Here is a 13925-nt window from a genome sequence, read left to right as displayed (position 1 = left end):
TTAATTTATTTCAAAGAGGAAGGTTCATAGGTTGACACTCAACCACTGAGCCACACCAGCTGGGCCTTTTCACCTTCTTAATATTTATGCCTGTCAGACATTCTTTTACCTTTGTTTAGTACAGTTCATTCAGCTTACAAGAGACTTAGAGCACTTACTGTGTGCTAGGTGTTGTGTTAGGCATGGGCAATGCAAAAATGAATAAGGTTCATTGCTGCTGGAAAGGAGCTCCTTATGTAGGGAAGAAGGTAGATAAGTAAACAGACAATCTACCACAGTTTCTACTAAGTAAACACTATGAAAGATGCTGTGATATACTGGGAAGCCCAGGGTGCTTGGGGGGGGGGGGGGCGCGCAGGGCGTTACATAAGAAGTATAATTCGCCCAGTTGGGTGGAGTCAGAGAAAGCTTCCTGAACACACAGTAGTCTGGGTTGAACCTTGAGAAAGAAAAGAAGCAGAAGAGGTGCAGCATGGAGGGGTGTGAGAGAACAAGATACTCTGGGGAAGCTGTTTAATATGCCTGGGTAGGGCTTGAAGCAGAGAGGAGGAGAGTTTAGTTGAGACCTGTAGACAGGGACCAGACTGGGAAGGACCTCATGGCATACTGATAAGCTCTGAATTTTTTCCTGAATGTAGTAAAGAGCCACTAAAGAATTTTAAGCAAGTTTTCATCAAATTTATGTTTTTAATGTTTTGTAGCTTCTTGTTGCTTTTTTCAAATATTGTCACATTCATTCTCTTTCCTTTGTAAGTGACATTTTGGATTTTTCCTTTGTTCATTTGGCGTGTTCTTGAACAATTCATGTCACCTATAACCTCTTATCTGTAACCTTCAGTGGAAAGGAAAATTTAGATAGATACACTCTATCAGTTTTGCCAATATTCTTTTTAGGTTATTGCTTGAATTTTGAGTTGTCTTTCCTAGTGAACTATTCCAAATTTGGTTTTGTGTTGGATTTACCAAAGAACTCTAGTTTGGTGGAGTACATAAAGATACTACAATGAGTAATAAAAAATACCAACCAAGTCAGAAGTCTAGCATCCTTTGTAAATTTATTAAAAAGGGACATGAAATTCCTGGTAAGCCATAAATGATTAATTCCTTGAGTGACTTATTTAAATAGTGCTACATATGAGACGTTAAATTGGTTTGCTTTTTAAGATAATTTAAGAATAGGCAGACCTTTGCAAATTAAACTGGAAATTTGAGATTTCTGCAACGTCTACCTCACAAAATTATTATCATTGTCAGTGAGCAAAATCACCAGCTAGTTGTATGAAATCTACCTCTAGCCATATACTTTCTTGGGCTTAATTTTCCTCATCAAAATAATTCAGGGCTGTGTTAAATGATTTCTAAAACCATTTTTAATTTTATGATTTTTATATCCTATATCTAATAATTTTTTCTAATTATCTTTCATGTAGTGCTCACATGGTCTTCTGAAAGAAGCCATGGGTAGCTGTTGTAGCTGTCCAGATAAAGACACTGTCCCAGATAACCATCGGAACAAGTTTAAGGTCAGTAAAACTGCTTGAATTATCTCTCTTATTGCCTACTTGGATATTCTTTTTCACTTAATGTATCTTACGTTTTCACTTTTATCTCCAGATCCTTTATTTCCCTTTTTGTTCACTCTGCCTTTTCTCATTTTAACAAATGACGATGACATTTTTTCACTGACAATATGAAATCATCTTATACTTTCCCTTTGGTCCTCTGTATTCAATTAGCCACACAGTTCTGATATTACTTTCTTTAAAACACCATTTTATGGATTCCTCTTTACTCCTGTCACCACCTCCAGTCATTGATTCATGCCTGGATAATTTCTTAACTAGACTCTACCTTGAGTCACCACTGTGATCCTTCCTGCAGTTGACATCAAATTACTCTTTCATCATTCTGAAATGTCTGTGGTTTTCTGTTACCTAGAAGCTAAATGCTCTATTCCTTACTCATCCACAGCTATTTTGTGTCTCTTGTAGTCTGCCCTCAGTCTGCTCTAAATCATAGCCTCTGGATCGTACAAACTTAGGTATAGGTCATAACCCTATTGCTTCATAGCTTTGTGATCTTGGATTGTCACTAAGTCTTTGTTTGATTTTTACACGATTACCTTCAGTTTAGGAGTTTTATGAGGATTAAGTGGGAAAAATACATGTACAACACTGTCTAGTTCCAGGGGTGTAGTAAATTCTCCCTAAGCAATATCTGTTCTTCTGAAACTCAGTAGTACAAGGCCTTATCTTAACATGAACTTATTTCCCCAGTAGGAATGTGAGTTCCTTGGCAGATATGAACCAGGTATTATACTGCTACATAGTCCTACACACACATTGGTTGGTGAATAAACTAACAAAGGAGTAAGTAACTGAACCAATCAGCAACAGTGTATTTTCCTGACAAATCGGTGAAATATGAGTATGACTGTTAAGTGAAAGCGTTAAGTTGGCACTAATTAACTTTCTCTTTTAGGTCATTAATGTGGATGATGATGGGAATGAGTTAGGTTCTGGCATAATGGAACTTACAGAGACAGAACTGATCTTATACACTCGCAAACGTGACTCGGTGAAATGGCACTACCTCTGCCTGCGACGCTATGGCTATGATTCAAATCTCTTCTCTTTTGAAAGTGGTCGACGGTGTCAAACTGGACAAGGTAGGTAGAGCCTTTAACTTTTTTCTACAAACCTTGTCACATTTGAAATACTATTCTTTCAGTTATTCTATATACAATACTTAATATTTTATTTTCTGATTAAAAAAATTACCTAAATAAGTGCCTCATTAAGAAAAGAGATATAGTAAACTAGTCATTTAGCAAGCATTTAGTAAGCACATTCTCTGTGTCCAGAATTTTGACTCATATTAGCTTTAAGATTTTCTGTAAATGATTAGTCCCAGCCCAGAAAATAGGGTTATGTTTTTACTGTTACAACTTGTTGGGGAAAGAAACTAAATTTTGGAGTCCAACAGTGCAACTTTGATTATTTTGCTGCCTACAATTTGAAAGGCCGTGGACAAATTACCTCTGTTTTCTCTATCAGAGGTGAATAATAATCCTTGCCTTACAACTATTATAATGATTTAACATGATAACAGAGCCAGGGCCTGTCATATGATAAAGGATCACTTTGGTAATGGTGAGTTGGGCTCCCCCTGCTGTTAAAAAGCAAACTGAAGCAAGTGTGCAAATCTTATTTTTATCTGCCTTATTTTGGGCCATCTCCCTTAGACAAATGAAAATTATTCTGTGAACTTTCTTTTGGGTTTATGTTTTGAAACAGGGAATTTCAATAATTTATCATTTATTTAAATGGCCTTTCTTGTTATTTGGTACACAGAATGCTTATTTTACAATTTTATTCTTTGACAGGTGCTCCTGTATCTTTTTAAAAGATGTGGTAACCATTGTTCCCTTCTGGTTTATATTTGTAGGAATCTTTGCCTTTAAGTGTGCCCGTGCAGAAGAATTATTTAACATGTTACAAGAGATAATGCAAAATAACAGTATAAATGTGGTGGAAGAGCCAGTAGTTGAAAGGAGTAATCATCAGACAGAATTGGAAGTCCCCAGAACACCTCGAACACCTACAAGTAAGTACCCATTTTCCTTCTTGTATTTTGATTAACAGCCATTTATAAACTATAGACTGTGGATACTTAATCTATAAAATGTTAGAAATGTAAGAGTAATGGTTATCAGTTTTAAAAAGCTATTAGCTATAATTATAAGTGTATTTAATATTTTAAATATAATGACATTAACTGTTCCATAGTATCTAAAATGTGAATGGAATGTTGACATGGAGTTTGATGCTCAACCACTGAGCAACACCGGCCAGGCCTCTCTTTTCCTTTTTATTAGTCATACTAGAGGCCCAGTGCATGAAAATTCATGCACTGGAGGGGGGGGTCCCTTAGCCCGGCCTGCCCCCTCACAGTCTGGTAGCCCTCAGGGGCAGGAGGCGACCCGGTAATCAGGGGAAGGCAACGCCCCCATCACACCTCTGCTGCTGCCACTGCCGGCAGCGCAAGCCTCAGGCCGACCCTGAGCGGCTGGGGGGCTGAGGGGACTGGGGGACTCCAGAGGCAGCCGCACACCTGCCGCCCTGGCAGTGCTGAGGGGACTGGGTGCCGCCATCTTGGGGCTGTGGTCATTGCCATCTTTGAGGGGGGGGCAGTAATTAGCATATTCCCTCCTTATTGGCTGTGGGCGCCGCCATCTTTGAGGGCAGGGCAGTAATTAGCATATTCCCTCTTTATTAGATAGGATAGGATACTTATCAGTATCTAAATAATGGTAAGTCTGGTTTCTGCTATATCTTGCCAGAAACACCTTCCTTAAACCTGTCAGTGTAGATTGGATTCTCATTCATTTTTATTTTCTCTCCCCTGCCTCTGTATCCTGCTTTCTTCTTAAACCAATAAATAAACAAAAACTCAGCTCCAGGGTTTGCTGCTCAGAACTTACCTAATGGATACCCCCGATATCCCTCATTTGGAGATGCTTCGTCCCACCCTTCAAGCAGGCACCCTTCTGTGGGAAGTGCTCGCTTGCCTTCAGTGGGAGAAGAATCCACACATCCTTTGCTTGTGGCCGAGGAACAGGTAAGCACGTGCTACTATCTAACAGGTAATGGCTTGTGTGGAGTTGAAGATTTTAGTCAGTTTGAATTTAGCTTTCACTGTTTGTATATGATTTTTATAGTGAAGAATCAGAGGAAATATCATATATTTGTTGACATATGCTGAAATATGTGCAGGTGTTGAAGGAAACTTAGCATTAGAATAGTTTGTGGGTTCACAGGAGAGGTGCATCTATAGATAAAGACAGGCATAACAGTGGCCAGTTCCCATTATAATAACCTTCAGTCAATTCAGAATTTATGCTACTGTTTATATTACAGCTTTCATAGCTAGTGTACTACTAGCAGAAAGGTAGATTTTGTTGTCGATGTTTTTATAGAGCTATGTAATATTCCTGATTATTCTGTTTTTCATTTGAGGAATGAAGTATCTGGTTAAACATTATCTATGTATTAATTAGTTATATATTTATCTTTTGTAAATCACATTGTCATTTATCATTAAGAAGTTTTTATTGTTTTAAAATTCATTTCTTTGTGTTCTTTACACAGTACATGAGTTCTTACATCATTTACTATAATTACATTTCTCTCAATTTTGCATTTTATTTTTGAGGTTTTCAAATTTTATGTAGAGGCTACTAAATGTTTTTTATATTGTCTCCCCAAATACCATTGAGCTTTTCATTATCATTTTAGTGATTATTTCTTAGTAGGTAGTATTTATTTTATGTCCATGCATTTTACAGAAGTCTTAAATCTAGTAGGTTTTATTTCTTTATATAGTCAAATCATTTGTAAATAATGATAAATTTGTCTTTTCCTTTTTAAAAAAATATAATGTTTTTATTTCAGAGAGAAAGGGAGAGGGAGAGTGTGGTGTGCCAGCTCAGCCAAGGGTTCGGTGAGCCTGAGGTGGGGCAGCAAAGGATGTAGAAAAGACAGAGAGAATGAGCTGGGTCTAGGTGGATCTCCCGTGCCTGGCTGAGGCCACAGAGAGAGATCCAGACGGCAAGCTGAGCCTTTATTTTATAGCCAGAGGTAAACAAGGTAGTGGTCACCATAGTTACAATGTTCTTCTGACTTTCACTTGTTTTGGCAGCACTTGCTGCACTTCCCTCAGCCTATTAGCTACCCAGATATAATCTAGGGAGTCATAAGGTCAAGCCTAATTATGCTAAGAGGGCTGTGCCCTCTAAGCTGGGACTTGTTTGTGGCTTTGCCAACAGGTCAGTCTGAGGCTTAACCCTATAACCGCTCCCTACAGGAGAGAGAAAAACATCAATGATGAGAATCTTTGATTGGCTGCCTCCTGCACAACCCCACTGGGGTTCAGGTCCACAACCCGGGCATGTGCCCTAACCAGGAGTCAAACCGTGACCTCCTGATGTTCATAGGTTGATGCTCAACCACTGAGCTACACTGGCTAATACTGTCTTTCCTTTTTAATACTTATTTATGAATCATGAAAATTTCTAGACACCATCAAAATGCTAATCCCTATTTGTTCCTGATGTTTTTTGTTTATAGAATGCTTTTTTTTTCATGTTTCACTATCAAATATAATGTTTCATGTTAGAGTAGTTATTATTTTATCAAATTAGGAAAGTACATTTATACACCCCTTTTTATTAGTAAAAAACAGGTGCAAAAGCTTCAAAGCAAAAGTATTTTTTAGACAGAAAGTTAATAAAATTAACTGCTAAGATCAGACATTTTAAAAATATATTTTTATTGATTTCAGAGAAGAAGGGAGAGAGAGACAGAAACATCAGTGATGAGAGAGAATCATTGATTGACTGCCCCCTGAACCCCCTCTGTTGGGGATTGAGCCTGCAACCCGGGCATGTGCCCTGACGGAATCAAACCGTGACCTCCTGGTTCATAAGTAGATGCTCAACCACTGAGCCACACCCTGGCTGGGTATTTTTATTGTTTTAAGCAAGTTACTGATTCACTTTCTTGTTTTAGGTACATACCTATGTCAATACTACAGGTGTGCAAGAAGAGCGGAAAAACTGCGCGGCTGTGCATGTCCCGTTGGAGGCGAGGATTTCTAATGCTGAAAGCAACACTCCAAAAGAAGAACCAAGTAGTATTGAGGACAGGGACCCTCAGATTCTTCTTGAACCTGAAGTAGTTAGATTTGTCTTAGGACCAACTCCTGTTCAAAAGCAATTAATGGAAAAAGAGAAACTGGAGAAAATTGGAAGAGATCAAGTCAGCGGAAGTGGTGCAAATAACACAGAGTGGGACACTGGATATGACAGTGATGAACGAAGAGATGCACCCTCTGTTAACAAGCTAGTATATGAAAATATAAATGGGTTATCTATCCCTAGTGCCTCAGGGGTCCGGAGAGGTCGTCTGACATCCACCAGTACCTCAGATACCCAAAATATCAACAACTCAGCTCAGAGAAGAACTGCATTATTAAACTATGAAAATTTACCATCTTTGCCTCCTGTTTGGGAAGCCCGCAAACTAAGTAGGGATGAAGATGACAATTTAGGACCAAAGACCCCATCTCTAAATGGCTACCATAATAATCTAGATCCAATGCATAACTATGTAAATACAGAGAATGTAACAGTGCCAGCAAGTGCTCACAAAATAGAATACTCAAGGCGTCGGGATTGTATACCGACAGTCTTTAACTTTGATATCAGACGCCCAAGTTTAGAACATAGGCAGCTCAATTACATACAGGTTGACTTGGAAGGTGGCAGTGACTCCGACAACCCTCAGACTCCAAAAACGCCTACAACTCCTCTTCCACAGACCCCTACCAGGCGCACAGAGCTGTATGCTGTGATAGACATCGAGAAAACTGCTGCTATGTCAAATTTGCAGAAAGCACTACCACGAGATGATGGTACATCTAGGAAAACTAGACATAATAGTACTGATTTGCCTATGTGAGCCTGGAAAGCATTACATTGTTTGCACCTTTATGAACTTAAAAAAAAATGAAGATGCAAGTACTTCATTTTCATTTCTAAACACTAACTCCTTTTATAGACTGATAAATTTTTTTTTAATATTTCATGTGCTTCTTTAACTAAAGGGAATTAATGTAGAGCAGGTACTCATTAAAGAACACTAATTTCATTATATACTACTCATTACTGTACAGCAGCACTCCCATTTTCACAGTGCCTATTTAAAATGAGAGTTGAAGTGAGTGACATGCTGGTTGATTTTTATCAATATTCTGGACTTATGCATATCATTCATGCCTAAGTCATGGTTGGCATTTCCAACATTTTATAAAGCCTCTTGATAATGTGCATTGCTAACAGATAACTCTAGGCTTTGAAAGTAATATTTGTAGATTCACTGTTCATGGTATGTGGTGTTCAGCATGTAACATGAAGAATCCTTTATTTCATTAATTGTAGGCTTTTTGACTTGAGCCAAACCATATGTAAAAGAAATAGAAGTACCACACTCCTTATATACCAGTCAGCTCCTTTGCCTTCATCTTACTAGAAAGAGTCCTGTGTCCGTGAATATGGTTTGCTGTTGGTGTGTTGAAAGGCAGGGAAGGAGACAATACTTTCTGTTTATTCATCTCATGATGTCATTGGAAGGGCATGCCCAGATATCTTAATCAGAATTACATAGGCTCAAGAATCAGTCTCAGGTCACTTTATCCAAAAGCATTTGAAAATCTGAACCATGATATTTTGAAAGTGTCTCTCCTATGGATTATTAACAATAACTTTATTCTGGAGGCATTTGTGCCGTTAGGTTGCCACTTACCTTCAGTTTTTCTCCTTTGGTGTTTGGGATGTTGTATTTTGTTGCTTAATGTCTTTTTCAATTTAAAATGTTTGAGTTTGTATATAGTTTTCAAATTGGATTATGTGTTTATTGTTGTTTAGTTTGCATTTTTGTCAAATTGTGGTTTTGAAGGTTCATTTAGAACTTACTGTTATTCTATAACAGGGTTGCCCTTGTCCAGTATTTATTTATATGCTGTTTACTTTTCAAGTTGTTGATAAAAACATTCTCTCAGTTTTAAATTTTACTTGTGTCCATAGGTGATCTCTTTAGCAGCTGAGAAAAAAAAGGAAGTTACTTTTAACATGCAAAGTTCCCGAAAGGTACTGTGTTTTCTCTTGGGCACTCTCCCCAGCACTTTAGCAGTGATTCCCTCAAGTCACACGGCTGCAGTTATACTTTGCCCACTGCAGTGCTCCTCAGCTCTGCTGTCCTTTCACTCGTAGCTGGATCTTTGATTATCCCTGATTTCAATGGAATGTTAAGGTTATTGCCAGCATAGCAAGTACAGTGGAAGTCGTGTAGCAATGAGATTGTCATAATTTAGGATTTAAAATGAATTGAAGCTTCTATAAACTGACGAGAGGTCATATGTCCAACTCTTGGAAATCAAGAGTGTTCCCATTTCCCAAACACTAGAGAAGACAAGAGAAGGTAGAGTGAAAAGAAGGTTAGGTAACCTTGCAAAATATTTTACCGTTTTCTCTAATATGAGGAAGTTTGAGATTATGATCTGTATCTAACAGATGTAACTAAGGTTAAGTTAGCATGAAAAAGTTTCAGTCATATAGCATCCAACCTGTTCAATAAAAAAACAATTATAGGACAGTGAATGGACTAGGAAAACTATTAGAATGGGACCATTATAAAGAAAATAAATTATTAAAGGTGTCTATTATTTTCAGTGCCATTGGTTTATGTGCATAGCAGAATCTCTTTTCTTTTTTTCTGTGAACTTGGTGCTTACTAAAGTGTTCACTGTTCTCTAAAAAGAGAGCAGTGGTATAGGTGTGCAGTTTCCATTTTTAATATATTGTTGCATTTATGTTTTCTTCTGAGTAGTTTGCTAATCGTGCCAAATTTATGTGATTTTTGTAATGTGGAATAAGAATTGTGATGGAATTAGTACACATGGTTTTCTCTGAAATAAGCAGTCAAGACAGAACATTAACCTCCAAATGGAAGGGCTGACCTATTTATTCATTTTGGAGGTTGGATACTTTATTTTTTTTTTCTCATCCTTTTCATTTTTCCTTCCAGATTCTAATTAGTTTTTATATTTTTTAGGTCACTCCAATGTAATCATTGCAGTTTATGCTTTAAATACTGTGTGCTTTAAAAATGAAAATGGGACCAATTTGTCTGCTAAGAATTTGATTTTAGGTACTATGAGTATTAGGAAGATGTACACATACAACTGGTGTTAATTTCTAGACGTCTCTGGAAATCACCTGTTCCCATTTAATAAAAAGTAATGTAGAACACTCCTTGTCCTTTGCAGTAGTCTAGTAATGGGCATTAATAATCTCTATCCTGGAAGAATGTACCTATTACTAGGTGCATTTTAGAATGAGACATTTTATTGGGATATAATTGTGGCCATATGTTTCAGATTTTCTGAGACAGACCTAATTTTAGATATTCTGTTCTGTTGCTAGACTATGTGATCCTACTTTTCAATTTTGGAAATATAATCATTATTCATATATTTTCCTAAATAGAATCCTCTTTTATCATTATAGATCATAACAGTTTTTATCCCAGACCAGGGTTGGAAACAGATATGGATATTGACTGTGTTTTTTCTTAGTGCGTTTTACTTCCCAGTTTCATCTTTCTTTAAAAATGAAATTATGGTGCCTTCTCTCCCTCCAGGAAGATTGGCAAATAGTTCCTTTTATTTACTGCTGCTGTGGAGTGATGAGATATGCACTTTAGAAGATTCAGCAAAAAACTTTTCACTTCCCAGTATATCCAGAATAGGTCACATTTGGGACTTAAGAAAATTTGCCAAGCAATCTTTGTTTTTATAGTTATTGATGTTAACCCCACAATTCAATGTTATAAGTCAAGCTAGTGTTTATCACCCCCACCCCCAAAGAAATCTGTGGCACAATATTATAAAAATGTACCTCAATAATGTTCTATTAAAAATGGGACAGGGGCCTTATGTTTTCATAATTTCTCAATAATGTGCCACCATATTTTTGCCTCAAGGTAAAAGTTTTAACAAGCTAAAAAGTACTTCCCACTTCCCCCTGTGCTGTTCCTAACCCCTAATGCCCAAGTGTTTTGTGCAATGTGTAGTATGTATGTGTAAATATATATGTATATGAACACATATACATATATTTATCCTTGAAATAGACATACCATCAGAGACAACATTCAGAAGTAACTGATGTATTGGCATCTCATTCATATTTCTGATATGTGAGGTATATGGTACTAATTACCTTTTCCCTGATGTTTGCCAAATTTGAATAAAGGCATTGGTACGAAATTCCAGAATGTATACAAAATGTTTTTGGCTTGAAAAATGAACAACTATTTTATGACATACCACAATATACTCTGCCCAAACCAGCACCATATCTATCTTTCCTGTTCTTTATATCCCTATTCCCCATATCTACTTTCTCAGTTTTTGGGGGTATAACACAATTCTTTTGTAGCATCATTATGATTGCAATTCTATGATGGACTGGTATTAATAGTACAGTAGTCACCGGTGTGCCACATTTGCATTAGTAAATGCAAAATATACATTTTATAAAGGACAAATTTTGTGTTATGTTTTTATTTTCATTACATTGTATAATATTGTAAGATTATTGTATGTCCTAATTTGCATTATAAATGTTTTTTTCCTACATAAAGGCATAAATATAGCAACTTTGTATAAAGGTAGCTTATTAGATTTTTAATTTTTTTCTTTTATATAAAATTGTCTAACAGTGGGACTACCATTGCCAAATTGTATATGAAATATGAATTTTACCCCCTATGGTTAATTTCTTTTATAAACATTCCACATTTCTCTAATAAAAGACATAAGTGATACTGTACTATGCATAAATTGTATTTTAATGCTGTTTCATAACAGCATTTTAAATTTGGTTTGCATTTTTAATATTGGCAAAATTTACCACTGTTGATTAAAACCTTGCTGTATATGTAACAACATCTTTTGCTCTCTCTTCCTCCCCACCCTTTGTTCTCTGTTTCTCCCTATCAGTGCCAACTTCATACATTTTGTAGCATGGCAATAAAATATAACTTTTACACTGAGGCCGAGTGTGGCTTTTTGGAGGATGTGGAGATGGGAGAATTACCCTCTAGTTTTTGCCATATGAACCATGTCTCCAGGCATGAGAAGTTATCTCGTATGATGTAAACATGCTTTTAAGGACAAGTGTGAATGTGCTTTTAAGTTTAATTTTTGTCATAACAAATAACTAATTTTTTAATCTTTGGAAAAGTCAGAGTTCTTGAAGTACAATCAAACCTTTAGTAACTGCAGTACTTAAAGAATATGCTAATAATTGAATTTAGTTCAACAAGGGCTAAGCAACACATTTTTAAAATCTTTTTTTTAAATCTTTACTTATTATAGAGTATTAGTATACTGTCCCAAAATTATATGTAAAATATGGTTTAATCTTAGAGGATTTAGGATCTTGTGATGGCTTACTGTTGTCATTCTGGCCTAAATTTCCATGATGAGTTACTCAAGTTGATACTGGAAGCTGAGCTGACTATACACTGACCTTAAGCATTCATGAAAAACTGCTTTGTTGAATGAAGTCTGGTTAAAGTTCTTATGGTTACTTTCCTCTTATTGATGAAAGTAGATTGCAATAAAGCCCCAATAAAAGCTTGGATACCTACTTATAGTTTTACTGTATTTTTCACACATTTCTTGAAACTATGATAAGAGGTTTTATTTCTTTGTCTCATATCACGGCCTCCATTTCAAAGTGAACATATAATGGGTTAAGGTTTATGTTTCATCAAAGTGAAATGAAATTTTAAGTATTTGACATACTCACAGTTTTAAATGTGTGATCATTCAAACTAGTAGTTCTCAGCTCTGCGTCTCCAAACCTGTTTTTAGTCACTGAGTGACACTGCAAAGCCCGTTTGGATACACTCCAGATGGAAATCATTTAAACAATGAGGGGGAAAGACAAGTCCACACACGATTGGGTGCTTATATGTGCCAGACACCATGGAACACATAATTGGTAAAAATGTGGCAGAAACCAAATCTTGGGAAATGTAGGTATTTGTTCTCAGAAGTTAAGAACTTTGCATTATTTATGTATTTTTTCTTTGAATTCCTTAGACAATAGCTATTCACATGTTTTTATGTAATAAATGAACATGAACTAGGTGCTATGCTAGTAATGAGTGTTGTCCAGATACACCAAGATTTTGGATTTGATGCCTGGTCAGGGCACATACAAGAATCAACCAATGAATGCATAAATAAGTGGGACAAGTTGATATCCAGTCTGAACACCCCTTTTCATGATAGGCCTTGGGAATAGTGTAAACCAGGGTCAGCAAACTTTTTCTATAAAGGATAAGACCATAAATACGTTAGTCTTTATGGGTGATACAGTCAGTCACAATTACTCGGCTCTGCCACTGTATAACCATTGCATTGCACAGGATGAAAAAATGAATGAGTACGCTCGTGTTCCAACCAAGTATGGTCACCAAAATATGTTGCATATAATTTTAATGTATCACGAAAGAATCAACTTTTTTTCAACCATTTAAAAATGTAAAAATCATTCTTTACTCTTGTCATACAAAAAACAGGTGGTAGGCAGGAGGGATTTGGCTCCCCATAGTTTGTCAATCCCTGGTGTAAACTAACTGGGTAGAATCAGTTAAAAATGGAACATATCTGTTGATGATAACCGCCAAGAATCCAAGAGCTTGCTCATTGTTTGGTTAATCAAAGGGAGAAAAGGGTATCAGTAGATAGAAAACGATTTTTTTTAAGGGCCCATTTAGAGAAAGTAGAAAACTTTTTGATAACTGAAATGTTTGGGATTGCTCTTGATTTCTACCAAGACATCGCGGGTATATATCAGTCATCTCTAGAAGGGGAAGGGGGGACGAGGGAAATGCAAAACCTCCTGCCCCAAAGCTAATGTCTCCGCCGCGTTCAGAGAGCCTCGTCCTGGACAGTCAACGCCCAATTAAAAACGGCATTTTAAAATTCAGTACAGGAACCTAAGTCTTCCTCCCTAATGCTCAGTAAGTAATATTAAAATTAAAATAGCAATAACAATTTTATTTAGGACACTCCCCCCCCCCCCCCCCCCCCCGAAACAAAGTTGACAAAGTTGAGGGTGGTGGCCTCTGGGGAGAGGAAGTGAGGTTGGTGAATTAGGTTGTTCATTATTAGTATATAACACTTTAATATGTATACGTGGTACTTTCAGTCAAATTTTTAAAGATTAAGTTTAAGAAAAAACTTGCCAGCAGGAACTCCGTTACTGCGGCAAACCCTGGGGCGCAGCG

At 36.8% G+C, this 13925-nt stretch overlaps 1 protein-coding gene across 6 annotated transcripts in view; it reads left to right on the top strand.

Moving 5' to 3' along the window:
• FRS2 (fibroblast growth factor receptor substrate 2) overlaps nucleotides 1-11676 on the top strand; it is a 109993-nt gene extending 98317 nt beyond the window's left edge. For all 6 annotated transcript variants that reach the window (XM_014538771.1, XM_014538774.1, XM_014538783.1 and 3 more), the window contains 5 exons: nucleotides 1431-1523; nucleotides 2482-2668; nucleotides 3448-3606; nucleotides 4457-4620; nucleotides 6570-11676. In XM_014538771.1, the coding sequence (XP_014394257.1) occupies nucleotides 1458-1523; nucleotides 2482-2668; nucleotides 3448-3606; nucleotides 4457-4620; nucleotides 6570-7520 (1527 nt within the window). In that variant the 5' untranslated portion in view covers nucleotides 1431-1457 and the 3' untranslated portion in view covers nucleotides 7521-11676. The remainder of the gene's footprint in view (nucleotides 1-1430; nucleotides 1524-2481; nucleotides 2669-3447; nucleotides 3607-4456; nucleotides 4621-6569) is intronic.
• Nucleotides 11677-13925: the final 2249 nt, after the last annotated feature.

The sequence above is a fragment of the Myotis brandtii genome, unplaced genomic scaffold, assembly GCF_000412655.1.
Source record: "Myotis brandtii unplaced genomic scaffold, ASM41265v1 scaffold1044, whole genome shotgun sequence".
NCBI lineage: Eukaryota > Metazoa > Chordata > Mammalia > Chiroptera > Vespertilionidae > Myotis > Myotis brandtii.
Note: the sequence above shows the minus strand (reverse complement) of the source record. Positions and strands in the feature narration are given on the sequence as shown.